The sequence below is a fragment of the Leuciscus leuciscus genome (assembly GCF_965113295.1).
Source record: "Leuciscus leuciscus genome assembly, chromosome: 17".
Lineage (NCBI taxonomy): Eukaryota > Metazoa > Chordata > Actinopteri > Cypriniformes > Leuciscidae > Leuciscus > Leuciscus leuciscus.
Genome location: NC_138741.1, coordinates 11331948 through 11358880, shown reverse-complemented (window position 1 = coordinate 11358880; position 26933 = coordinate 11331948). Strand labels below are relative to the sequence as shown.

The 26933-nt window shown below is 38.4% G+C and overlaps 1 protein-coding gene across 2 annotated transcripts in view; it reads right to left on the bottom strand.

Annotated features, from left to right (window-relative positions):
• Positions 1-26933, bottom strand: part of LOC309479309 (uncharacterized protein) — a 103606-nt gene that overhangs the window by 14032 nt on the left and 62641 nt on the right. Inside the window, exon 3 of one of the 2 annotated variants that reach the window (XM_082143374.1) lies at positions 25305-25937. The exons of the other annotated variant lie outside the window; for it this stretch is intronic. Coding sequence (XP_081999500.1) covers positions 25907-25937 — 31 coding nt within the window. The 3' untranslated portion in view covers positions 25305-25906. Of the gene's footprint in view, positions 1-25304; positions 25938-26933 lie in introns of those variants that run through there. 2 annotated transcript variants of the gene reach the window in all.

The window sequence follows — 26933 nt, the reverse complement described above, 5'->3', positions numbered from 1 at the left end:
ACCTTCACACAGGGGGTCAAGGTTTGGCTGGTTAGCTTCAGAAGTTATTCCTACACCAATATGCCAAAACATGGTTCAGAAGTAGTTTTTTGTGTGTTAAATTCAGCCACTTGCTGTATTTTAACAGTATATTACTGTTATTATACTATACCAAATACAGTGCATTATCCTACTGTAATATCATGTACAGAAATATTTTACTTTATTACAGTATCTACAGCATTTATCTACAGCTAAGGTACACACAAATATGTTGGATTTTCATGTTTTAGGGATCTTTCCATATTATACTGTAAAAACTGTACATTCTATCCCCTAACCATAACCCTAACCCTAAACCTACCCACCACAAAACTTTATGCATTTTTACATTAACATTTTTTAAAAAGCACAACTTGATTTATAAGCTGTTTTCCTCATGAGGACCAAAAATTGTCCCCCCAAGGACAAGGATTTCGGATATTGCCACTTTGTGATGACATTTTGTCCCCAAAATGTAGGGTTTACCAGGGCACACACACATAGCCTACATCAAAAATCCTTTTATATAAACTGCACAACCTCTAGAAAAAATACAATCAGATGCAAAACACTTTGAGAATGGACAAATGTCTAACAGAACAACCATTGCAAAATAATACGAGTAAAGAAGCCTCCATATAATTATCTTTTTTCTAGAGTGAATGCAAACTTTCCGACTCATCAGAGTCTTAGGACTAAAGCCACTATTGATGGGCCTGAAATCTCTTGCCATCGCAAACAAAGAATAGATTTCCTCATTTTGATTTAGAAGTAATATTTCCTCAATGCCTAGAAACTGCGGCTTCTCAAACCACTGGAATTTCCAAACTGCATGCTATTTGAACTGTGTACTAGAGGTAGCAGCAGACATGTTTCTAAATCCGCCTGTCTTTACAGTGATTGCTTTTGGAAGAGCACTATTATGATCTAAAGTCTGTGTAATCATAAGTCATTTTGCCTTCATTTATTTTTTCCTACATAGAAACACATTAGCGTGAAAAACAAAGCTTAATATGGGACTATTGATAAAAGAAAGGGTGACAGGGAAGAACAAGATAATATAGATGCAAAATTTTTTTTTTTTACATATTGGTCTTAGATGTATAGCCTACTTTAAAAGATAGTTCATCTACAAATGTAAATGTTCTCATTATTTACTCTCCCTCATGTCCCTTTTTTTCTTCTACGGAAAGCAAAAGAAAACTGTTTTTGTCTATTCAATTAAATTCATTTGGGTCCAAAACAACACTGGACCCCCCATTGATGTTCATTAAAAATAAATACAAATAAAATATCTTCTTTTATGTTCACAGGAAGAAAAAAAAAGTCATACATGTTTGAAATGACATGAGGCTGAGAAAATGATGAGAAAATTCGTATTTTGGGTGAAATAATGATTTAACGAATCGTGGATATTTATACATACTTATGTTACACACTTGTCACCCTTTTTGTATGTGACAAAAAGCCCTAGATCGTAGCCCTTGAGACCAATTTCAAACTAGTTGGAAACCCGTCCGGCCAATTCAATTTAAAGATTTGTTTGTTGCAAATTTTGCTCCCTTTCATTGTAGCTATTTTTAAATAAACACAGCACGCTATAACTCTCTAAAAGTGTTAACCATCATGATTTTAGGCTCCAGTCCTATTGGAGACAAAAACTGTTGTTAGGCTCCCCTTATTTCTAAAAGATGATGAATAATTCAGAAATGTTTGTTGTCATTTGGTTCACTCGGAACTGCCCAAATCTCATGTAGGGTCTGCTACAGATGCTGGCAGATCTGGACTGAAATGATTATCAACTCTAAATTGTGCTTGCCAGCTTTCCAGTAACACTGCTTCACAAAAACGTGGCAGAGAGTGCCAGGGAATGCAAGCCAATAGGAACCAGAAATTAATACCAGCAACGGGGCCCTCTTAAGGTCTAGATTCCTTTGGATGCATAACGTTAGTGTGTACCAGTGACTGGAAATGATTTCAAGGGTTGTCGGTGTCCATACACAGAGAGTGAGCGAGCAAACGCACTCAGAGCCCCGTCAGTATGTGTCTCTGATGCAATAAGCCCGTCTCCTCTCTGCCACCATCTGAAAGTTCTTAACATAATCTCTTACCCCACTGTTTGCACAGGGCACTGAACAATAACATTTACTTAGAGTGGGATCTATCTAATTCAACCTATAATTATCTCTAGCCTCTTTTCCCAATAGTCATAGCTCCCTTTTTTTCATTCAGATTGAATTATTAACATATGCAGAGAGTTGGAAGAGAATGCTGCTGAAGTTGTAAAGGAAGATGTTTCTCTAGCAGTCAAGGATTGCTGAAGTCTGCAGAGATATGTGTATAAAATTCATCCAAAACTGCAATTTAAAAAATAATGAATATTTAAACAGATTAAAACAAAGTTCTATGCCCATTTTAATTTTCTTTGTTCTATAAGAAATTAAAAGAGGACCTTAATATGTTGAGGTCAGAATGAGGTCAGAGAGGTCAAGGCACATTAAAAAAAAAGTCTTTCCGTTTTTACTTTCCAAATTTATTTAAGCAAAGTATTTATGGTCTGTTTTTTTATTTATGGTCTGTTTCTTCTTCATTTAGCTTTACTTAAATAATAATACAAAAGTTATAGTTATTATTAATTTAACTAATTATTGTATTAAATGCATCTCTCTCTCCTGCTCTCTCCACACACACACACACACACACACACACACACACACACACACACACACACACACACACACACACACACACACACACACACACACACACACACACACACACACACACACACACACACACACACACACACACACACACACACACACACACACACACACACACACACACTATTGCAATCTTTGTCATTTTGTCCCCATAATGTAGGGGTTACCAGGTTACCAGTACATAATCCAAACAATACTGGGTAACACTCAGCTAGGTAATCATAAAATCTTACAAAATAAAATTCTCAAAGGGAAAAATGAATTATGAAAGCTTTAGCCTCTGAATACAATAAAAAGTCAACGCTCTACAAATTTGTTAAAACACATTATTCACCTTTAATCTGCAATACAAAGATCTCTGTCAGGTCATCTGAACAAACACTACATGCTTATTGTGTGAGTGTGGGCTTCTGCCAAATTGCTTTATCAACTAGACACGGTGACAACACACGTTGGCAAGCCACAGGAGTAGACACAGAACAAGTTTGGCTTTTATTTGGTCGTCCTTTTTTTCCGTCTCCTAATCCTTCAGAAATTACAGTACAAGCCCATTGTTCAAAATCCCACTAAGTTGGAAATGTGACAGCTTTAATGTGCCTACAACTGCGCTGACCTGGCTCACATTACAAGAGTAATAATATTCTTGACAGGCCTATAGCTCCGGCGACCTGCAAGCACAGCAAACAAAACACTGCTACTACAGATGAAAATGAGAGGAAAACATGGAGGTGGTGGTCTAAGGAGAGGCCACAAGGGGGAATGAACACCAGAGTTGGGGAAGCTGCAATGAAACTGTCAATCTACTGCACAAGCTACTCATAACGGACTCAGATAGTAATTTAAAAAAGCAATTTTCTATTTATTTATATAAAACATTACAAACAGCATAGTATTTATTTCAAGCACAAATACAATTTAGGTGATAGGATTAACCAGATAAATGTAAATAGCACCTAAACTACATTATATTTAAGATATTTTATAGTACATTAAAATATTATGAACATCCTCATTTACCTCAACATCATATTATTTTGCAAAAATGATTGTATAATAGAATTTGTTATATCAAAAAAGGACGCAAATCCAGTGCAGGGAGTCGAATGAATCAGTGAAACATTGTTTTGAACAACTGTATTTAAATGAATTGTCCGATTTAAGCAATTCACTCAACCCTAGACAGAATATTTTTGGGCAAACGAAACATTCGCAAGTGTATGACTGCATTTGTTTTGTCAAAATTACAGCAGGCTTTCACTTAGGCCTCATTTGTTTTGAACTGCTTCATTTACAGTAAATGAATCATCGGAATGAAAAAGTAGCTAACTTCATTGAAGCTATTTTTAAATGTTTTATACATTACGATCACCACAGTATTTAAGTGACAGAATTAATCAGACATAATTTTAATATATTGTTTTAGAATATTTTATATTAAAATATAATGAATACGGCCTCACTTAAATATGACATCACTGATACAAAAATAATTGTACAATTGAATTTTTTTTAAGCTGCTTTATTTAAAAGAATCATTAAAAATGATGTGATTCACTAAAATGAATCAGCTTGTTTGGATGATTCATTTAAACAAAGCGGCTCACAACATAAGTTTATGCATCGTAATCATTATTACCTCAGTTTCTATCTGTTGTAAAGCTGTAAATAGCACGGTTTGGGACATAACTGAAAATGAAGTTATTAGTAAATTTCCTTTACTTTCCAAATCATAATAAAGGTCTTTTCTCCTCAGATTGGAGGTGCTCTGGACTGGCAGTCTGCAGGGTGATACAGGGACAAATGTCCTGGTGTCTGCCGCCGTGTGAAGGACCAAGCAGCGCTACCGTGGGTGGGCTGAAGAGGAGGGTGAGGAGAGGGGCGGCCCGGTGCTGTCCCCGACCTGCCATGTTTGGATAAGGCCAGCAAAACATGTGGAGGAATCAGCATGAGGCATCACACCTGGAGGAAAAGACAACTAAACCCAAGCCCTGCTCCACGGCTCTGGCTCCGCCGAGTCTAGCCAGCATCTGGAAGTGATATCAGGAGACACACGGCCTCCAACCTTCATCGCTGCTGGGCCGCGCTTTACCTTCATAATGTGAGAATTGGGAGAGCAAAACAAAACAAAAAAAGTGGGAATGTGTCAACATAAACCTCAACACTCCCTTCTAAACAGAAGATTAGCAAGTAAAACATATCAAGCGTGGTTGTTTTTGTTTTGTCAAAATGCAGCAGGCATTCGCTCGTGCCGCAGCCAGACTTCATAAAGATGTCACAGATTCCAGAAGATCTGAGCACCTGAAATCACATCTAACCATGTCCTTTCTGCATGACTTAACTGAGGTATAAGATGGTTGAGAACAGCTGTCTGGCTGTATTTTCTTAACCCAATGCAAGATAGGTCTATCAGAGCGAGGGTCCTGAAGTGATAAGGTGTTGGAACAGGCCATGTTGTGACTGCTGTAAGATCTCCGCTCCTCTGTTTGTTTAAATGGAGGCCATTCGCCCAAATACTCACTTTTCGAATCCCACATAGGCTCCAGTTAGTGACACCACTGATAAGATGCTCAAACATACATCTTTACAGTCCTCTTTACACAATCCTCATTGTCGCTTATAGCATAATTCCTTATACAGGGGTTCATGTTGTTTGAACAAAGTGCATCTTCCTTGTACAATATTCTGCTTGTATGTTTTTATTACACTGAGGACGTCTTGTCGGAGGCGAGCCAAGGTTTTTATTTTCTGTTTAATTTTTTGTGTATGTTGTTGTATTTTAAAGTCAGAGTACATTTTCACACCACAGAAACTGTACTGTTGCCATGCAAGACTTTTACCAGTTTAAAAGGAGAAATAACTTCATTAAAATTCCAGCCGTGACCTTGGTATCATCTCTACAAAGGAGGAATGTGCATTTGCTTTTCAAACATTACATTTTGTGGGAGGATTGGAACAGTTGAAAAGAAAAAAATGGTACAAAGAAAAGCACAATGTAAGAAAATATTTCATAGTTTAATCTCTTTCCACTGTTTTTATTTGTTGTTTTTTTGTCAATAGAATGCAACAGGGAGACGTAAACAAAATTGGTGCTAGGTTTTATAAATAATGCTAAATAAACTGAGCAATTATCAAAAACTATTTCCAAACCGAAGAAGATTAATTGACTTCTCAGCATTTACATGCAGAGCTAATTAATTACACAAATGCATGGGGAAATTATATTTTCTTAATCAATATTGTCTTGTTTTTCAGAACACTGTTTTGTTTGCATTTAGTGCTTTAGAAAATATACTGAGATAATTTTTTGTAAACTTCACTAAATGTTAGATTTATGCTTAAAGGTGCACCATGAAACTTTTTTTTTTGTTCAAAATTGACAAAATTTGAATAATGACTCATTATCAATCCTTCTTCCAAAACGTGTTTTTGTCTTTTTTGTTTATATTTTAGACCTGACGGGATGGTTTTCATGGGAAATTACGTACATACGTCACTCGCCCGTGTGTGTCTCGTCATATCCATGAATAGAGAAAGTTGCTTCGGCTACTTTGACGCATGTATGGTGTGGGAGTGGCATAGGTTAGTTGTCACAGCGAGTGAGAAAGCTTGACATGAAGCAGCTAAATCTCAAAACTTTAAAAAAAGTCTGCTGGCAAAAAGAGACCGTGACAAAGCTCGTAATAAAATGAGAATCAACGCTGGCTTGGCTTTTTCGGAGATGGCGAGGACTGAGGGATTCGAAATGTTGTAAAAGCGATGGAGAGACAGTGTTTTTATTACTCAACGGGTGAATAAGGTATTTTATTGAACAGATAAATTGACATATGTAGTCTCTAACAAAGTTCATTGAAGAACATGATCTATTGTGAAGGGTCATTTCATTATGGTTGTTGTAGTGCTGTGCAGGAATTAATTTTCAAGGAAGTACCGTGTCTATTAATGTGTAAAGCTATGGTAACGTCTTCAGCTAGTCAGCTTGAGATCCTTTCCATCTAAACTGGAAAAATGTCTGTATTATTTGTATTTTTGTAAATGTTTATTTTGTATACAGTGTACAAAATATTTGTGTATTTTTATTATGTATATTTAATTTTGTGTTATTATTTCAGCTATATTCAGACCAAAATGTGACTTTTCTATGATCTATTAAGTGGTTTTCAATCCTGGTCTTTGGGAGTCAAAGCACATCATATTTTCTATGGCTCCATCCGAAATTGCATACTTCCCTACTAGTATATAGTAGATGAAAAACAGTTTGTGACAAGAGTAGTATGTATGTATGTATGTATGAATGACAATGACGTGACACAGCTGACACTGGTAGGTCACATGACAGGGACAACATGTATGTCCGGATTACATTTATACTAGAACATACTTTTTTAGCGGTCGCGAAGTAATTATTTATTCAAAGTAAGTACCCACTCAAAAGAGTATGTGATTTCGGACGCAGCCAATGTCTTTCTGATTTACACCTGATTTAGATCATCAGCTCATTAGCAGAGAGCTCCGTGAACTAAACTGAAAATGTGCAATGCTGTGAGTCCCCAGGATCTATTCAGTGGTTTACAAAGTCATTATTTGAAAGGCGGCCTCAAAAGGGGCTTTGTGACTCTTGCAGGTCAATATCTCATTAACACATTCACACTAAGCGTACTGGAGAACTGCATGTGTGAAAGTCAATGCGGTACTTTTTCTCTCCACTTGATGGTGCAGCAGATGATTCTGTCAATACAAGTTCATTGTCATGTCTACCTCCACATTCAGTGGAGTGATACTGTCAGCAGATGTGATGACCAATATATGATGGAATCTCATCTCTGAATCCAGAAAACGTTTTCTCTAACAGCCAACTATACATGTGTCCATTTCCATATTTGTCATATGAACATGAAATTATCATTCAATCGAAATTCATGAAGGTCCATTGAGAGGAAGAGAAAAGCAAACATGAGCATTACATTGTGCTTTCAAATCTAAACACAGAACAATTATTTGCCATTAGATTACGAACAGTGTAATCTATCTGATGCAAACAGATGTGAATTTATTCACGAGCTTATGATTTATTTATGCGAGCATTATTTATGCTTCATGTTTCTAAGAGAGTGCCGGTGCCTAAACACCTTTATTTTCATTTCATGCGTAGAAACATCTTGCTTTATATGAAAAAAAGAACAAGCAGCTTCATTTACAGGTAACTGTTGTGTATATATATATATATATATATATATATATATATATATATATAAAGAAAAATTATATATATATATATATATTTTTATTTTTTTTTATTTTTTTTATACTACTGTTGTTGTGCAACGAAATGTAGTTTTAAGAGTTTATTTTAGGAGAGAATGTAGTTATTTAGACCTCAAATATGTGAAATATATATAAATACGTACGTGTGTGTGTGTGTGTGTGTGTGTGTGTGTGTATATATATATACACACACTATATATATATATATATGTGTGTGTGTGTATATATGTATGTGTATATGTATATGTGTGTATATGTATATGCATATATATGTGTGTGTGTGTGTATGTATGTGTGTGTGTGTGTGTGTGTGTGTGTGTGTGTGTGTGTGTGTGTGTGTGTGTGTGTGTGTGTGTGTGTGTGTGTGTGTGTGTGTGTGTGTATATATATATATATATATATATGCACACACAATATTTCCAAGGCTGTTACTCCCTTCCCATCCTGGAAACTACCACTCAACACCACTCAATATAAACTAAATTCAAACCAACAGTAGCTGAGCTGCCATATACCAACATCAGAAACAACAGCATTCAGTATATTCAAATATCTAGTCTGCTTAAGTTACAATAGAACATAACTAGCTGTTCTTGTTACATATTGTGCAGTATAGCACATAATTCACATACATGTTTATGTAAGTGTATTCGGAAGAGTTTAAGAAAGTATTCCATCCCTGGTTTGTGTTACCCTTCATAACACAGTGTCCTCCTCACACTGACTTTGCCCGTTTGGTTTATGACCCTCAGCAGACAGTGTCTCTCAGGGAGCCGCACAAGGAGAAATGCTATCCAGAGTGACATCCAAAACCCGCTGGTGTATTTGTTCCTTCCTGTTTGCTCACACCTGTGTGTTCTCAGTTATGATGTTATCAGAGCCCTGCACCTGCTGCTCAGGTGGAGCTCACCAGCAACATAAACAAAGAGTTATTAATATCTATCACAGCATTTTTGTAAAACTTGATACCCAGCTGTCACGTCAGCTGAAAGCGGCTGCTCTTCATCCTTTTGAAGGGCAAAGCTGGGCTGTAAAACACGATAGGATCAGAGCAGGTAAGGGAGGATTGGAAAATAACAAACAGGGGTTTTTTTGCTCATACATTTGCAGTGTAGAGGGTTAAAATGGTCTCGGAGGACCTATATAATGAGGAAAAAGCGCACAGACACACCCCTACTTAAGAATCTCATGTTCACACAGTAAGATCATTCAGTCACAATAGTGGGGTGTTTGAGGTCAAGTGTGTGTTATATCTGAGAGGATAGACAGAAACAGAATAGCATTCTTTCTTTAGGAAGAAGCTGGGAGTTTCTTTGGACACTTTTATGTTACAAACTATGTGTCACCTGCACGTCACACCGGTCTCAAGTCCCACGGAGGAACTCTGGACGGATAAAAGGAGGAGTGACGACAGTGAAGGACGAGAGATGGTCAGGCCTGGATTTTATGTTGTGTTTTTTTATTATGTTTATATGTGGCAGTCGTCCATGAGGGGCTGCTGCTTTACTTTTGTTTTGTTGTTTATGTTTAATTATTAATAATATTAAAGTTATGTTTAACGTTCCCCCGGTTGCTGCCTACTCCTTCCCTGAGCCTTTAACCTTGTTACAATCACCAATGAGATAAAAGTGCCAGTGAAGAGTTTGAGATGAAATATGACATGTAAAAAATAAAGAAAATGTAATTACAAATTAAACTATAACTTAAAAAACACTCCCCAAGCTACTTGTTTAGAACCTTCTGCCGAAATGTATGAAAACATTTTTATTGATAAGATTGACGCTGTTAGAGCTAATATTTCTCTTCCATCGACTTCATCCATTTTCACTGTGTGCTCTGCTGTTTTTAATCAGTTTAAGCCGGTGTCTCTTATCTCATTGAGGGAGATCATTGTTGAAATAAAATCATCCTCATGTGGCATGGATATTGTTCCTCCAAGTCTTTTAAAAGATTAATTTGAAACTATTGGTCCTACAGTAGTTTAAATTATTAATAGTAGCCTGTCCTCGGGAGTTGTACCCAAGTCTTTCAAACATGCAGCAGTGGAAGCAGTAATCAAGAAACCCAATCTGGATTCATCAGTCTTTGCTAATTTTAGACCTATCTCGAAACTTTTGTTTCTGTCTAAACTACTGGAGAAGGTAGTATTTGGACAATTGCATTCATTTCTAGATCTACATGGTACTCATAAAGTGTTTCAGTCTTGTTTTAAATCCCTACATAGTACAGAAACTGCACTGTTGAAGGTTTTTAATGACTTGTTACTTGCTACTGACTCAGGGGACTGTGCGATTTTGATTTTACAAGACCTTTCTGCTGCATTTGATACTGTAGACCATACGATCTTGATTACACGCTTAGAACAATGTGTTGGTATTAAGGGTACTGTGTTGGCATGGTTTAGATCTTATTTGTCTGAAAGAACTTTCTCAGTTCGTTTTGGAGACTTTGCCTCCTCAACGGCTTCTTTCACTTGTGGGGTCCCCCAGGGCTCCATTTTGGGGCCTATTTTGTTCTCCCTCTATACCCCTTAGGACATATTTTTAGGAAATTTGGTATTTCTTTTCATCGTTATGCAGACGATACGCAAATTGATCTGCCTTTGAAACTAAAAGATACTCGCACTTTAGCGCCTCCATTGCAGTGTCTTGAGGAAATTAAGGCCTGGATGGCACTACATTTTCTTAGTTTTAATGAAAATAAAACAGAAGTTATGCTGTTTACGCCGGGAGGCACTTAGATTTGTACCTTGGTAAATTGAATCCACTTGTGAAGCCTTATGTAAAAAAAATTGGTGTTATTATGGTATTATTGTGATTTAGATTAACTCGGTAATTAAATCTAGTTTTTTCCAATTGAGACAACTCACCAAAGTGAAAATTTTCCTGTCCTTTAAAGACTTTCAAAGACTTGTTCATATTTTTATTTCAACATGTCTGATTGTGGTGGCCAGTTGACAGAAGGACAGTGCACAACCTGTTTTGGACCTCAAAAGAGGAACAACTCATGGCTTTCTCTCTTAACTTAACAGTCCACTACAGTCTACTAATACTTTAATGAGTTGACATGTAGTTGCAAAGTTACTTAGAGTTAGTAGAATGTCCAAAGTGGACCATCGGAATAGTGTAACCAAATCTTTTTATTTCCACAAAAAATTATCTGTAAAAAGTTATGGTAAAAAAGGCAGCTGTGGTTGCCAGAACTTTACTGTAAAAATAACTTGAATTTACAGTTACACCTAAATGATGCAATAAACATTAATTTAACAATATAAGACCATGGGCCCTATTTTAACGATCTGAAACGCAAGTATCAAACACTTTCGCAAGTTACTTTGTGGGCGGATCTCGGGCGCTGTTGCTATTATACCAGCGGGATAAATGACTCTTGAAATGAACCAATCAGAGCGTCATCTCACATTCCCTTTAAAAGCAGGCACGCTTGTTCCATGGCAGATTGCTATTATAACGGCGGATTTGCCAGGCGCACGGCAGGAGCGGTTCACAACTGAGGAGACTGACGTTCTCGTCAGGGCTGTAAAAGACAGAGAAGTGACATTGTATGGGGATGGGAGAAACCCACCCAAATTAAATAATAATTTTGGTAAATGTGTAAGCTAGATTTATGCCTATGTTTTTCACATTTTCATGGACACCACAATGATTTCCCTCTTGTGGAATATTGTTCCTTGTAATTATGGCAATTATAAAAATGGCAACTGCTGCGTCTGTGTGTAGATGAGAGAAGCAAAGTGTATGCGCGTTGTGCCAATAACATATGGCCAAGCATGCGCCCTTAAAATAGCATCTGAACGCGCCACTGAAAACGCGCCACTGACTTTAGACTAGGTTTTTCCTGGTCTGTGGCGGATTTGTTTTCTGGAACTGCAAAATATCACCAGGGAACGTTTGCGCCGGAACACACCTCCTCTTTTCGCTGAGCCGCCCCCCGGAAGCGCAAGTTCATTCCCTAATTTACCGATGTGCGTCTGTCGAGGGAAAAGTCTGCTGTGCGTCGGGTGCAAAATAGGAATGATAAATGCGTCATTCCTTTGTACAGTCAATTGCGCTGGGTGCAAGTTCAGATGGCCAAAACTTTCAACAAATTGCTTTAAAAAATAAATAAAAAACTACATGTACATCACATTCAACTGTGTTGCTTGAAAATAATTAAACAAAAACAGCTACAAATATTCACATTGCTTCCATCTCCTCCTGTATCCTTACTCCAGTGTCTGACTCGCCTTTCCCCTACAGCTTGTGTGATCATGTCAATGGGAGACAAAAGCAGTCATCCTGAATGGCACATTAATTTCCCTCTGCTCATCCAAGTTCGTCCCTGCCTCCTCGCCGCCTGAGGAGTAACAGCCCCGGCACCAGCCAGTAAACATGATCACACTAAACACGCTCTGAACTAATGGGCTGTTTACAAACAGGGGAGAAAGGTTGAGATCCCCACACTAATGAAGGCTATGTTTAGAATAACGACCCCGCACCTCCCAATCACCGCCAGTGTTTGTGGAGAAATTAGTCGGTGGTTCTGCTCTGATTTGATCATTTACATTACCTGTAACCTGTATCATTATCATTTACATTGTCTTAATGATGTCTCGATATACATGCTGATTAGCACTCAGCATGCTTATTGACCTGAAGACTAATGAATACCAAAGAAATAGGATTTTTATTCAGTGTCAATCATTGTTCCAAATATTCAGATGATGCTTATAAATGGGATGATGTTAAGTGCAGAAATTTGCAGAGTCAATGTTTAAAAGAGCACTTCAAATTAGATGACTGAAGTCTTAATCTCAAGTGAGTCTAAGGTCCTGTCCACACGAACACGGTTATTTTCAAAACCGCAGATTTTTCTATGCAGTTTGGGCGTTCGTCTACACGCAAACGCAGTATACGGTCACTGAACATAGCACAGACTTTTTTTGAAAACTCCTGCCAGGGTGAAGATTTTTAGAAACTCCGGTTGCAGTGTTGTCATGTAGACGGTGAAACCGGAGATTTTGGCTTGTTACGACGGAGTGCGTGCTGTTATCTCCTTTGTTTGACATCAGATTTTGCGCCTCTATCTCCTTTGTTTACATGAGGCAAGTCTGTGCAATGGTGGACGTAGCCAAAATATTGCAGCTAATAACTGTGCTAACAGGGCTTATAACATGCCATACATATACAGAATGTAGATAGTGTCAGAATGCAATACTACGCAGGTCACTGCTTATGACAACATGTTGTTAGCCTATACCAGAACCAGTAATAACTTTTTTTCAGGCTTCTGATTGGCCAACATGGCTTTACGGTTAGGGTTATATCACCTGTTGGTTGGCATGCTCTTGACATGAGGACAAACTCAGTTTATAGAAATATCCGTGTAAGTGTGGACTAGGCCTAAAACCTTTATTTCTATACATATATTTAATCTGTAGAGTTTAACTCCAACTGTAATCAAACACACTTGAACAAGCTATCAATGTCTCCAGGATTACTACAAGCTACAGGCAGGTGAGTTTTTATCAGGGTTAAACTATGCAAGACAGTGCCCATCCATGGTTAAAATATTTCTATTGTGCTCCATGAAGTGACATCTCTGACTATAAGACTGTACTCAGACTGCATTGGTGTTATAAAAGCATGCCATCCATTTAGCTGTGTTCTGTTCAAAAATATTTAAAATCTCATGCAGAACAGCAAAAATCTAACTTTATTTTTTATTTTTTTATAGCTGATTAGATTACTTGTCATCCTTCAGCATTTGAGGTGATTCTACCCCATATACTCCACTCTAAACACCATTCGTCCTGTCTGCGAGTATTTAATGAAATGTAAACAGACTGAGTCTCCAACCAGGGAACAACTGCTATAGGAAAGCTGTCAGACTAATTCAAACCATTGATCATCACTGGGCAGGTGTTCTCCTTGTGTCCCACAGTCATCCATTGTTTATGAACTCTTAGCGATGCAAAACCTGGGAGGAAAACAACCGAAAACATTGTGGAAGACGATTTTCAGCCCAATCTTACCCAGAATCTCCCCTTTCCGCACTGAAGATGGATGATACCACATTAGATGCTTGAGTACAACAAATGAGCTTGTAGTAATGAGAGCCGAATCTGGAAGCTTTGGGGAAGAAACGAGTTTGATCTGTTATTTTCTTTCTTCAATTTCGTGTTCTCTGCAGAGCAGAAACGTCTGCAGCTGTAATGAGTTATCATACGCCGGCAATTTCTACTTCGCGTTAGGACTTGTTATGTGCATTTTTGTGCGGGTCAATGTGACAGTGTGAGTCATGAATTCTGATGAAGGAAGTTGAACATAAACTCGCCGTGCTAATCTACAGTTCCTCTGGGGTGATGTTTACCTTTATGGAGGTTATAGATACAGCTCTACACAAGCAGGATTTAGCTAATCCTCTCATATGTGCACTTACAATCCATTATCATTCACATTTAAATGAACACGCGGCCAAAAACCCAAACCCTGCGGATGGGAGGATATATATTCTCAGTCTTTCTATGAAGAGCTTAGATTGGTATAATTCGCCTCAAATGAGCCAAAGCTGAAATCCTCAGAGCAGGCGTAATGTAGAAGAATAGTCGGTTTACAGGTAGCGATTTATCTCTATAGATTTCTCGTTTGAATCCATAAGCTGAGCTGGCGTGGCCGTGGACTGACAGTGTGTGTGGACTCAGTGAAGCCTCATTCGCTCCTGAGCGGCTCTGTAGGCCCTGCCGCCCAGATTAGGCATCCGAGGACATGGCGCTGGTGGCTGATAAGGCTTCTTCTGCTGTCGTGGTTGTCTGCGGATGGCCGTCTGGCTGGCGCCTGCCGCTGCTATCTCTGACCAGGCTCTGGGTCTGTCTCAGGCCTGTCTGAAGCCAACTGGTGACAGCTGGCTTTCAACCGGCTCTGGACCTTCTCTCCTCCCCAAGATCATCCTTATCATCACTCATTTCCCTTTCCACCCAGCACAGAAATGATAGGATACAGCGGGGAAGATTTGATGGTATGAGGAAAGGTCAGTCGGTCTGTTTTTCAGCCATTATGATTGGTGTTTTATGTAAAGCTGTAAATTGTTATTATTTTATAATCTACTAATAGAATGAAGAAAAAAAAAAGTGTAATTTTCGTAAGATTTCAACACTCTTATTTTCATATATACAAGGTTAGTGTTCGAAATATTTATATAATAAATAATATATAATACATAATTATATATAACATTGAAAATATATATTTTTTATTAATTTTATTTAATATTTAAATGTTGTTATTTTGTTAATTTGTTATAAATAATTTAACAAAAATAGAAAATTATTTATAGTAATTAATTCTAATAACTTAATCATTTTAATTTAAAATATAATTAAATGAAAAATAAATGAAAAATACCAACAATATTATTTGTAATTGAATGAAAATGAATTGTAAAAATAATTACAAAATTATTAATATTACAATTTGTACTCTTTTAAAAAAATTAGATTTAATATTTAAATGTGTAATTTAAATGTTTTATTGAACACATTATTTGAAAATGTTATTTAAATGTGTTATTTAAATGTGGAGCTCATGTGTGTGGAGGTCATGTGTGTGTGGAGCTCATGTGTGTGGAGCTCATGTGTGTGGAGCTCATGTGTGTGTGGAGGTCATGTGTGTGTGGAGCTCATGTGTGTGGAGGTCATGTGTGTGGAGGTCATGTGTGTGTGTGTGTGTGTGTGTGTGTGTGTGTGTGTGTGTGTGTGTGGGGAGCTCATGTGTGTGGAGCTCAATGTGTGAACCAGTGCACCAGAGTTCCAGCATGGCTCCGTGAATATTTTTATTCCGCCAGGACTCCTTTCACCCCCTCATCCATTTCCCCACAGAGACGTATCCCAGTGTGTCCTCCGCCATGTGACATCAGAATGGATTTAACCAAGAACACACAAACACACCAACATGACTGATTCTCACCGAGTGCCAGCAAAAAGAGGCCAGTGTGCAGGATTTGAGTAAACGATAAAGAATAAAGGAGCAAACCCAGTTTTTTTTCCTGGTCCAGGGCAGTTAAGGAGAGGTCACTCAGTGTTACTGGTAATCCGAGCAACATCTGTTTGCCATCATCTGTGCGGTCCCGTTTTAGAGCAGCGTCAGAGAGGACTGAGAGCTTCAGGAGCCACAGCACACGTCTGTTCCCAGGCTCTTAGTATGAGCAGTCACTTCTGCATCACATCTGGGCCAAATTGAAGTATTCTTTCGCCACAGCCACCGTTAACCCCTTTTTTGGTCTCATACTTTCATTCCAGCACAAAACGGACACACAATAGGCATCATCTCCGTCTCATTCAACAGTCACGTCTAAAACACACCCGCAGACAGAGGGCTCCGTTATAGTTCTTTCTTATAGACGCTATAATTTCCGAACGAGACACATTCATGCAAAGCAGACATACTGGCTACCCCATCATTGCAAAATCTGAAGGAGAGTGCCATTCAAATTACAGTGTTGTCAGAAGACAGGCTGTTTTGGTGGAGGAATGAGGCTGTGAACAGATGCACATATGTGGATGAGAGAGGCTGGGAGAGACAGATTAAGATGGGTTTACGTGCACAATTCTTCCAATACCCTACATTTCAGATTGACAATGGACAGCCCGTAAGATAAACCTGCAGATTTTCATATGAAAAGATGTTTTCTCTGTGGGCTTATGGAATGTTATTTACATATGTTTTTTATTTTTTATTTAGTCTAAGCGGCCATAGTTTAGCTGGCTACTTCAGCCTCGTTGTTGAGACAAATGCAAAGCTACAGATGAGTGCATAAACAATAAACCTAACATGCATGGAATGTATTTGCACTTGCATTGTTTTTTTCATTGTTTAAAATAAACAACGCGCTGAGTCTGCACAAAGACAGCAATATCAAAAATTGTCCATGTTGAACATCTGGGATCTTTAAAACAATGGCAACAAAATGCCATTATCAAACATTTTTATTAAATAAAATAATAAAATAAAAATAACTTTGAAACACAATATGGTTCAAATGATATGAAATGGCAGTATCTGGGATTTTTTAAAACAATGAAATGTAATTAAATGAAATACATAAAAAAATATATGTATTTTTTAATACATAATTAATAAAAAAAATATGGGGGAAAAAATATTTGAGATTTTTCTTAAGGAAAGGAAAAGATATTAAGAAATATTAAGGGATATTTAAAAATTCAAACCTTCACTCAAAATTATATTAATTTAATTTTTTATGAAAAAAGCATAAAATGTGAAATATGAATAACAAAAGCATGTTCTCAGACACTTCTTCTAAACTGTAATAGAATGTTCCGAAATGGTAAAAATATATGGCTATATGCCAACTGAATCATTTTTGATGAATACTTCAGATTTAGCTGTTCTCGTACCCCGCAATTATTCATTTTGAAAAGAAATTGTATGAAAATGTGCACGTCCCCCTTCTGACGATCTCAGCATCCATCTCCCGTTTTCCGTGGCAATCTGCGTAATAACCTGACAGGCTCAAATAAATGTCAAATCACATTCAAACCGCCCCCATTTCCTTAATCCCACTGACACCATTCGATTCGTTCTGCTTTTTAACAGAGCAGGCAAAGTAATTATATTAGCAGGCTGAGATATGCTTTATGGGTCCCTGCGCATTAACATACACTCTAATTATAGGAAACACAGCCTCTGGTGGAGCCGGTCCCCGCTGATCGAAGAAGGGGCCATTAAAATCAGAGGGCCGGAACACCTCTGGCTATCGATCGCAGCTCACAGCCATGCAAATGCACTCTGCACAACACCAGTATAGGCACAGAGGAAACATCCCACAGGGTGAATCAATAGGCTGCCTTTGGATAATGGAGGCCCTGTACTAACAGCTGTGTCCTGCCTGCCTGCTGGAGACACTCTCTCTCTCACTTTCCCTCTCTCTTTCTCCTTTTTCAGCCACCCCACACCTGCCAGAGAGAACAGGCGCAGCGCGCTGGTCAATGGGCAGCTCCCCCTTACAGCTCAATTCACACAATTATCATTGCACACACTGGTGCCGTCCCTGTGGTACAGTAGCCCTGCCAAGATGGAAGCAAGCCTTCTGAATCTCACTCCAACTGGGCACACATTCACGCACACACACACATCGATACTTTTGCATCTGTTTGTTCTGGACATATATTAAGTAGTCATCACCCACACACGTACACATCCTGTGTGTTTTCAATACAGAAACTCATGCAGACCTGTGTGCGCACATAATAAAATGTCTTAAGAAAACAACATATTTGTGCTTTTTTTTAAATCACAATCACCATTAATAAAGACTACTTCTGCCTAATTTAGGCATACATGCTCTTCAAACTGTAAGATTACATATTTTAAATTATACACACAAAGACATAGTATATAATTCATATAAAAATATGGATATTTATGCAACGTAACATATGCAATCTGTAATGATTCTGATGATATCAAAAAGTATTTTAAAGTAAATAAATGGAAGAAGGAAGGAAGGAAGGAAGGAAGCAAAGGGAGGAAGGAAGCTAAGGGAGGAAGGAAGGAAGGAAGCAAAGGGAGGAAGGAAGGAAGGAAGGAAGGAAGGAAGGAAGGAAGGAAGGAAGGAAGGAAGGAAGGAAGGAAGCAAAGGGAGGAAGGAAGCAAAGGGATGAAGGAAGCAAAGGAAGGAAGGAAGGAAGGAAGGAGGGAGGGAAGGAAGGAAGGAAGGAAGGAAGGAAGGAAGGAAGGAAGGAAGGAAGGAAGGAAGGAAGGAAGGAAGGAAGGAAGGAAGGAAGGAAGAGGAAGGAAGCAAGAAAAGGGAGGGAGGGAGGAAGGAAGCAAGAAAAGGGAGGGAGGGAGGAAGGAAGCAAGAAAAGGGAGGGAGGAAGGAAGGAAGGAAGGAAGGAAGGAAGGAAGCAAAGGGAGGAAGGAAGCAAAGAAAGAAGGAAGGAAGGAAAGAAGGAAGGAAGGAAGGAAGGAAGCAAAGGGAGGAAGGAAGCAAAGAAAGAAAGAAAGAAAACTTTTGGATGAATATAAATCAAAACACTTCTAAAAGTGTTCTGACCTTTAACAATTAGTTAAAGTAACTGCTAAGTCACCCACTTAAAAATATAATCTTTAAACCTGGCTCTGAACATTTATTTAAGTTTTATATCTGTAACAGCTGAAATCATGTATTTTTAATCAAATGACTCATTAGAATATATTAAATCTTGACAACTTCATTAAACTGTGGCCACATTTTCATGATAAGACACACACACAAACTTTAAAGATAATTCAAATAGTAAACGTTCTCTTATCTGTTATAGCCCAATCACCGGACACTCTGATGACTCACATTCCTTCTATTAGTTCTTGTGCCATAACAACAAATCTAACAAAATATGCTTTGAACTACTAACTAATTAGGCACTCATAAGCAATAATTTGCATTCATGAAGCCACAGTACAGATGTACACTAATCTATAATGAGGACTGAGTGGGCCCCAGTTAAAACACCATCAATATTTTAATATGAAAATCAGTATTCAAATGAGACCTTAATATCTAGGGTATTTGCATACTTAAAGCTGTGGCATATTTAAGTCGCCTAAGGCAGATGTGGTGAGCCGCTGAAGAAGATTAGAATGAAACACAGACACTTTCAACTTCGGTATCCTCTTACAATGACATGAATACTGTGGGAACTTTAACCTACACGATCCCAGAAGTATGTCAATAACCTTCAATGAGCTCTGACTGAATTAAGCTGTGTGTGGCCATTCACTATTCATGAACGTGCCACCGGAACTGTGCCGTATCAGAGGTATTCTTTCAATATATCTTATGCAATTAGCCTAGATCTTTCTTTTGGACATCTTACAAATGTTCAAATCCATTTCAAATGGTGCTATTAATGCTTTTTGGTGAAGCTGAACAATATGCAAAACACTGTGCATTTGTGTTGGTTCCTTTTCTAATTAGCCTACAGGTCGTTCTCATGTGTGGCAGAAGGGAACAGGACACCTGGAGAGTCAATATATTGTCCTGCAACATGACCATGCCATTGCTGAACCCTACCACATTTGAATATGAGGAAACCCTACACTTTTTCAACAGATTAACCATGCATACATGCTCTGTACTTTTGCTATGTATATTACATTAGGTCATACACAGATGGTCTATAATTCAATCGTTCATGTAACAGCAGCTCATGCTTAGAAACCCTATGAATGGAGGTGTGTGTTTGTTGTACAGGGTTGGTCTGTTTAACTGTTCGATTATGTTACAGAGCACATGGTAACACTGTATGAAAAATTAATAAGTCATTCATTAACAATATTTATATAATGTTTAACACATCAGGTCAAGAATGTGATCATGTAGTTAGAATTGGGGGATGTTAAATGTTAACATTTAAGAATCAACCACATATTAGTCGACTAATAATCTGAATATTCTGCGGACATGTCCTGCTCGATGTTTGTGGTGGTCAAAGCACACAAATTTAAAAGTTTTAGGACTTCATAACTTTTTGAATATACATTAACTGATTATCTTCAACATGATCATTATTAAATTCTTATTATAAAGAATTATAAGTATTAGCAACATTTCATAAAAATACTGTATATGAAATGAACTTCCTGAACACTCCAATGCAACTTATGTTACATGTATTTCAAGTCATTGTACTGAAAACAAGAGAAAATCTTCACACCTGCAACAATAAGAAGTAAAGCTAATGGCATTTCCCCTTGGTCATCTTATAGCTGTAATATGAGAGGACAGTTCCTGCATTGTCTAGTTCAGAGACTTGACCTACTGAGCTCTTCTTTCATGTGTGCGTGTTCTTGTTTAACCTACATTGAGAGGACCAAATGTCCCCAAAAAGATAGCAAAATGTGACAGACAGACAGACAGACAGATGGATAGATAAACACTGAAATAGCATGACAAATCCATGAGTGAAAACGATAAAAAAAAGAGAAAGAGAGAAATAATATGTTCCATATCCAACTCAAGCCACCTGCTCAGTAGCAGCACTGGCAGCAGTGGAACTGTAATTGTCTTCACCACACAAAACAAAAATCTCCTGGTGTGTTTACAAAATGCTATTTCCCCACTAACTCCAACTGTACCAAAAGCACAATCATTCCAGCTTGCAAACCCAGAAGAGGCCAGTCTGTCTACTGTGCTACTGAGCTTTTCCAGGACATAAAGGAAGATCTCAGTCATCCATAGATGCTAAACACCAGTCTGTATTCAAATTTCCAACACACCAAAAAGATATTACTGCATATGCTTAAAATTTTATCCAGCTCTTTTGCCAGCCATTTTATATTTATCTTAATTAAATAGTGTTATAAAGTATGTAATGAATCAACAACAGCAGCTGTGGACAGTGGCGTAATATTTCCACAACCATCACAGACAAGGATAAATGAATTTATTTCACCTTTAATAGTATCAATAAAGAAAGTTTGAACACTTTTAAAGAAAAATCCTACTTTTATGGAACTTTTTGGGTAGTTGCTGTTTCTCCGTGTATGTTTGTTTTATGGAAAAGAGCTGGCATTGTTGACATCATAAGCAATACGAGTAGATGAAAGATTGTATTCTCCCTTGAATTCATCAGACTACCAAACTATTGGAGGTGAATTTAGAAATAACCCTCTACCTGCCCCTAACATTAGCACAGGCTATGTTATTCATGAGCAAGCTAGCTGCACTGTGCACTGCTAACCCACTCTAATCTATGAGCTTAGCCTGCACATGATGGATTCCATTGAAAGGACAGGTGCAGTGATACATCTTCCCATCTCTGTCTCTTTCTCTCCCTCTCATGTCCCCTCCATCTTCCCTAGGCATTGTTTCGTAGGGAAGTGTAAGCATACTCGGCTACCAGGGCTAATAGCATCCCAGGGCTATTCAGGGTCCCTAAATGGAGGCTGCGCTCTACTGCTCCGGAGTGCTGTTTGTGAATCGAGGCTAATGCTGCCGGTGCTCACAATGTGGTCTCTGAACTACAAAGGACAGGTGTGTACGCACAGTAAATTGTCCTCCCCTCTTGTCTGGGTTTCCGAGTGGCAGGCCTTGTCCATTAGGCGCAATTTAGGAGGATGATCGCAGTGCTTGAAAAGGCCAGATCAAACAGTCTAGAGAATCCCAGGTGTCCGTCACAGATTCAGACCCCTGCAATAACCACAAACCCACTTAGAGATAATGTATTCTGTGTTGGAAATGAAGATGGCCTTTTGTTCTGCCCTTATGCAGGGTGTATTATTTAAGTTTCTTCTCAGATAGAGTTGAAAGCATGTTTTCATTCTAAAAGATGCTACATGGAGTTCACATTTATTGTATACTTGTTTAGGGTAAAAAGTGAGTGTAGACTACACAGGTAGAGGGCTAAAGGCTTTATAATTAAGTCTATACTAGACATAATGTTTGAGTCCAAGGCTTCACCAATTTCCACAGCTCATGTGTTGCCCCATTAGTGATGCAATACTGACAATAATAAATGTTCATGTTAATTAGAGTTTTTCTCCTAATCAAAAGAGAACACAAATAGGCCAAAGTGTTATGACCTCTGACCTTAATGGGTGTTACAGCATTCTCAGACCAGACAGTCTGATGGACAGATAGGTAAATAAAAGGTAAACAAGAAGGTTGTCACATTACAACTAGGCCAAAGTGTTATGACCTCTGACCTCAGTGGGTGTTACAGCATTCTGAGATCAGTTATGGTAAATGTTGTAGACCAGTGTAAAAAAAAAAACTTACCAAAGTGATCCAACTTTGTCTTTGAAACTTTTTCCTGACCTTTCCTTGGACACCTAATGGTACTTAAATGTGGCTGTGGGGACGTTGCTTTGAGTTGATATTTCATATCCCCTCTCTTCATATCTGGGACAAGGCCCAGGGAGGACAGGCCAGGAGCAAAGGACACCATGTCCCATGTTTCTCCAGGTGATTTATGACCAGGCTCAGTGCCCTCATCCTGACCTCTTATTTGTGTCACCTGTGCAGGGACAGGCTCAGCTGAAAATGACAAAGCTCTTGTCCTGGGGTCATGACCTGCCTCAAAGACCCACATTCTGGAACTCATCACCGTTCTGGACAGCATCACTGAACTATAATCTCATAAAAATAGCAACCAGTCCTTCCTTAATTGGGTATACTGGACAATAAACATTTCAAGTAGATAGTGTTTTGATGGTGTATTTTTTTACACCTCTGTATGACGCATTTCAAATGACAGTTTGGTATAAGTGTAAATAAGATACGTTTTTATTGTAGTCTGCTTACAGATAAGTCTTTCGCCAGTGTAATGCTCAATACTGGCAATACGATAAATAACACCAAATTCTAATAGCTTGGATATGACTTATCATATGTAAATGGTGACATTACCATGTCACTTAGAACAGGGGTTTTCAAACTGGGGCCCGGGGATCGCAAATGGGTGCAATGAGTCCAAAAAAGTTAAAAATGATAATAAATATATATTGAGAAAAGCACTACACACATTTATTTAAACGTTTCTTTGTCTTTATATTACTTACTATTTTTTTCCCACACAGTATAAATGAGTCTTAAAATATACAGTTGCTTTTATAATTTATAACGAGTATTGTTCACTAAGGGGTCATCATATTTGGGGTCTTTGGCATCAAACATTTTGAAAACCCCTGACTAGCTTTTCTGTATGGTTTGCAACATGAATATAGTATCTATTTACTTAACATGAAAATCAATAATCAAAAGGGTTTTATTGGCACAGTACAAAATTATAGTGTACACTTTGCAGGAGGGTCTGCTGACGTGTCAACGTGTGTTTTGAAAGATGGATGTGTCCCAAAGCACTTTTTGATTTGCATTAAACTCACATTGTTTGCCCCATTAGCAAGACCTGATGACTTCCTGGTATGAAAAATTCCTGTCACATTAGCATGGTGTAACTGAATAATCAAATGAACTGAGCACTTGTTTTTGTATGATGAAATGCAACATAAATAGTCAAAATCTTGACCTGCGTGATTTTAAATCAATTACACACACAGTGTTGTCCATCTCAAAAAGCTAATGTAGATTCACACAGTGCAATGCCATGGACTTATCCAAGTCACACCAAAACATATGACAATGAACAAAGGATCTTAACTTCGACAGGTAAGTCATACCACTGACTCACCCGTTTTAAAAGGCATTCATTTCCCTAGCAACCAAGCGGCAGATAGTGTTAGCGCGGCAGTTTGGAGCAGATGGCTCAGTAAATACCTTGCCATGTGTTCCTGGGGAGGAACTAGAATGTATCTCGAAAACAGACAAAGAGAAGAGGGCAAACATGCACATTTTCAACACTGCTTATTCCTCTTTTTCTTTTATCTCTGATAGGAACATTTACTCTGAGCTTGATCAGTGCTCTCCAAACACAGCAGGCCAATCTCACTAAGCAGCAGATACTGGAACATCTTTTAATTTTGTATACCATCATATATATTTTACAAATGAGAACGTGAATGGTATTGTGACTTACCTAACCTAGTTTATTTACGTTGTCCCAGTTTACAATAAGTCTAAGTGTAACCTTTAGCTCTCAGGAACAATTAGCCAATCACAATCCACCCGAATTTAAAGAGCTTGAGTATTTAAAGTGGCAGACGCATAACTTCAGCATGCACAAATAAACAAAGTTATCGCCCGTTCGTGTGGATGCAAAAATAGTTATCGTTGTAGTTACAGTATCTTTATAATTAGCATTCTTGTAGTGAACGGCCCATATTACTTTTTTCAAAATGCGACTAAAGTATTCAAAACATTTTTTAGCGAGCACCATGATATTATATGTAACACATTCGTCAGTGTTCTTAGGTTAATTGGCCAGCACAGCCAAAACAAGCAAGCACTCACAGTGTCAATGTGACTGTCCTTTACACAAAGTGTATTGCAACCCGGCTGTTCAGTAAACAAGACTCTCTCCTCCCTCTGAGCTGATTGTGCAGATGTGAGCGTGGACCGGACCAGCTGGCCTGGTGAGTCAGAGCGCTTTCTACAGCACACAGCTCCTGGATCTGCTCTCACACCAGCAGTGACCACAGACTGCAATTCAACAAACACCTGCACAATCTGACCATGGCAACATGTGCACTTATGAATTTTCACAACTGCTCGAAAAGTGCTTGCATGGAACATATAATTAATTCTGAGCAGAACATTTTCCTTGTGCCAGGCTAAGCTCCATGTTGTGTTTTAGTAGAAAAGAAAGAATGTGGACTACAGGTTTCAAGAGATAAGTTTATCAGAGAAGGAACGTCATTCCAGTGCGGAAGCAAATGTTCAGATTTTGATTAAAGATTACCATCACAAACAGATTTTTTTCTGTGTATCAACTTGCACAGATTAATTGTTCACCACAAGACTAGTAATGTGCGCTAACAAAGTAAAAAGGGTAAATAGGTCATTTTGATTTCATGATGACTTTAAAATAGCAAATAAGGGCGGTTTTAATGGTCAGCATATTTTCTACAATGCAATGACTCTTGGATCCATTTTGTTTTTAAGAATCATTAATTGAGAAGCAAACTTCTGCGGCTCAGTCTGCAAAGGCTACATCAGCCTTGTTCATATGACAAAAGTAGATGCAGCGTCATTCACCTTACTTAATTCGCAGCATTTGTCGCCGCCCGTACCCTGTCAGTTAATGTTCGTCAGCAGAGCTGAGATTCCTGCCCATTTGTGTTCCCTGTTCAGAGTCCAGATGCTTCTCTCCTCTCCTCGCCTCTTCTCAGCCAAGCGGCGGCATGATTAAGCCTGATTTGTCACCAAATTATATACACAAAGTTTACATGCATTGTGTGCCACTCCAGCTGTTGCAGATTTGTACGATGGAATAAATCCTTAAGCGCTCAATTTTGTGAGCACACACCACAGACTCTCCTGGTGATGAGAGAAGAAGAAAGAAGGGAAAGCAATAACTTAACAAACCTAACATGTGAAAGGGATAATTCACCTGTCTAAGTTTCTTTCTTCTGTTGAACACAAAAGAAGATAATTTAAAGAATGTTGGTAACCAAACAGTTTACGGCACCCATATGACCCAATGTTTGAAACAACTTGAGGGTGATGACAACATTTTAATTTTTGTGTAAACTATTCCTTTAAGCATAATCAACAGTGTTGTCAGGATTTATTAACTTAATTCAAAACACATAAAAAATGCAATTCACACATACAGTGGGGAGAACAAGTATTTGATACACTGCCGATTTTGCAGGTTTTCCCACTTACAAAGCATGCAGAAGTCTGTAATTTTTATCATAGGTACTCTTCAACTGTGAGTGACGGAATCTAAAACAAAAATCCAGAAAATCACATTGTAGGATTTTTAAATAATTAATTTGCATTTTATTGCATGACATAAGTATTTCATCACCTACCAACCAGTAAGAATTCCGGCTCTCATAGACCTGTTTTTCTTTAAGCCTGATGCCTCGACCCATCTTCAATGCTCTTACTGAGGGAAGGAGGTTGTTGGCAAGATCTCGCGATACATGGCCCCATCCATCCTCCCCTCAATACGGTGCAGTCGTCCTGTCCCCTTTGCAGAAAAGCATCCCCAAAGAATGATGTTTCCACCTCCATGCTTCACGGTTGGGATGGTGTTCTTTGGGTTGTACCCATCCTTCTTCCTCCAAACACGGCGAGTGGAGTTTAGACCAAAAAGCTCTATTTTTGTCTCATCAGACCACATGACCTTCTCCCCTTCCTCCTCTGGATCATCCAGATGGTCACTGGCAAACTTCAGACGAGCCTGGACATGCGCTGGCTTGAGCAGGGGGACCTTGCGTGCGCAGCAGGATTTTAATCCATGACGGCGTTGTGTGTTACTAATGGTTTTCTTTGAGACTGTGGTCCCAGCTCTCTTCAGGTCAT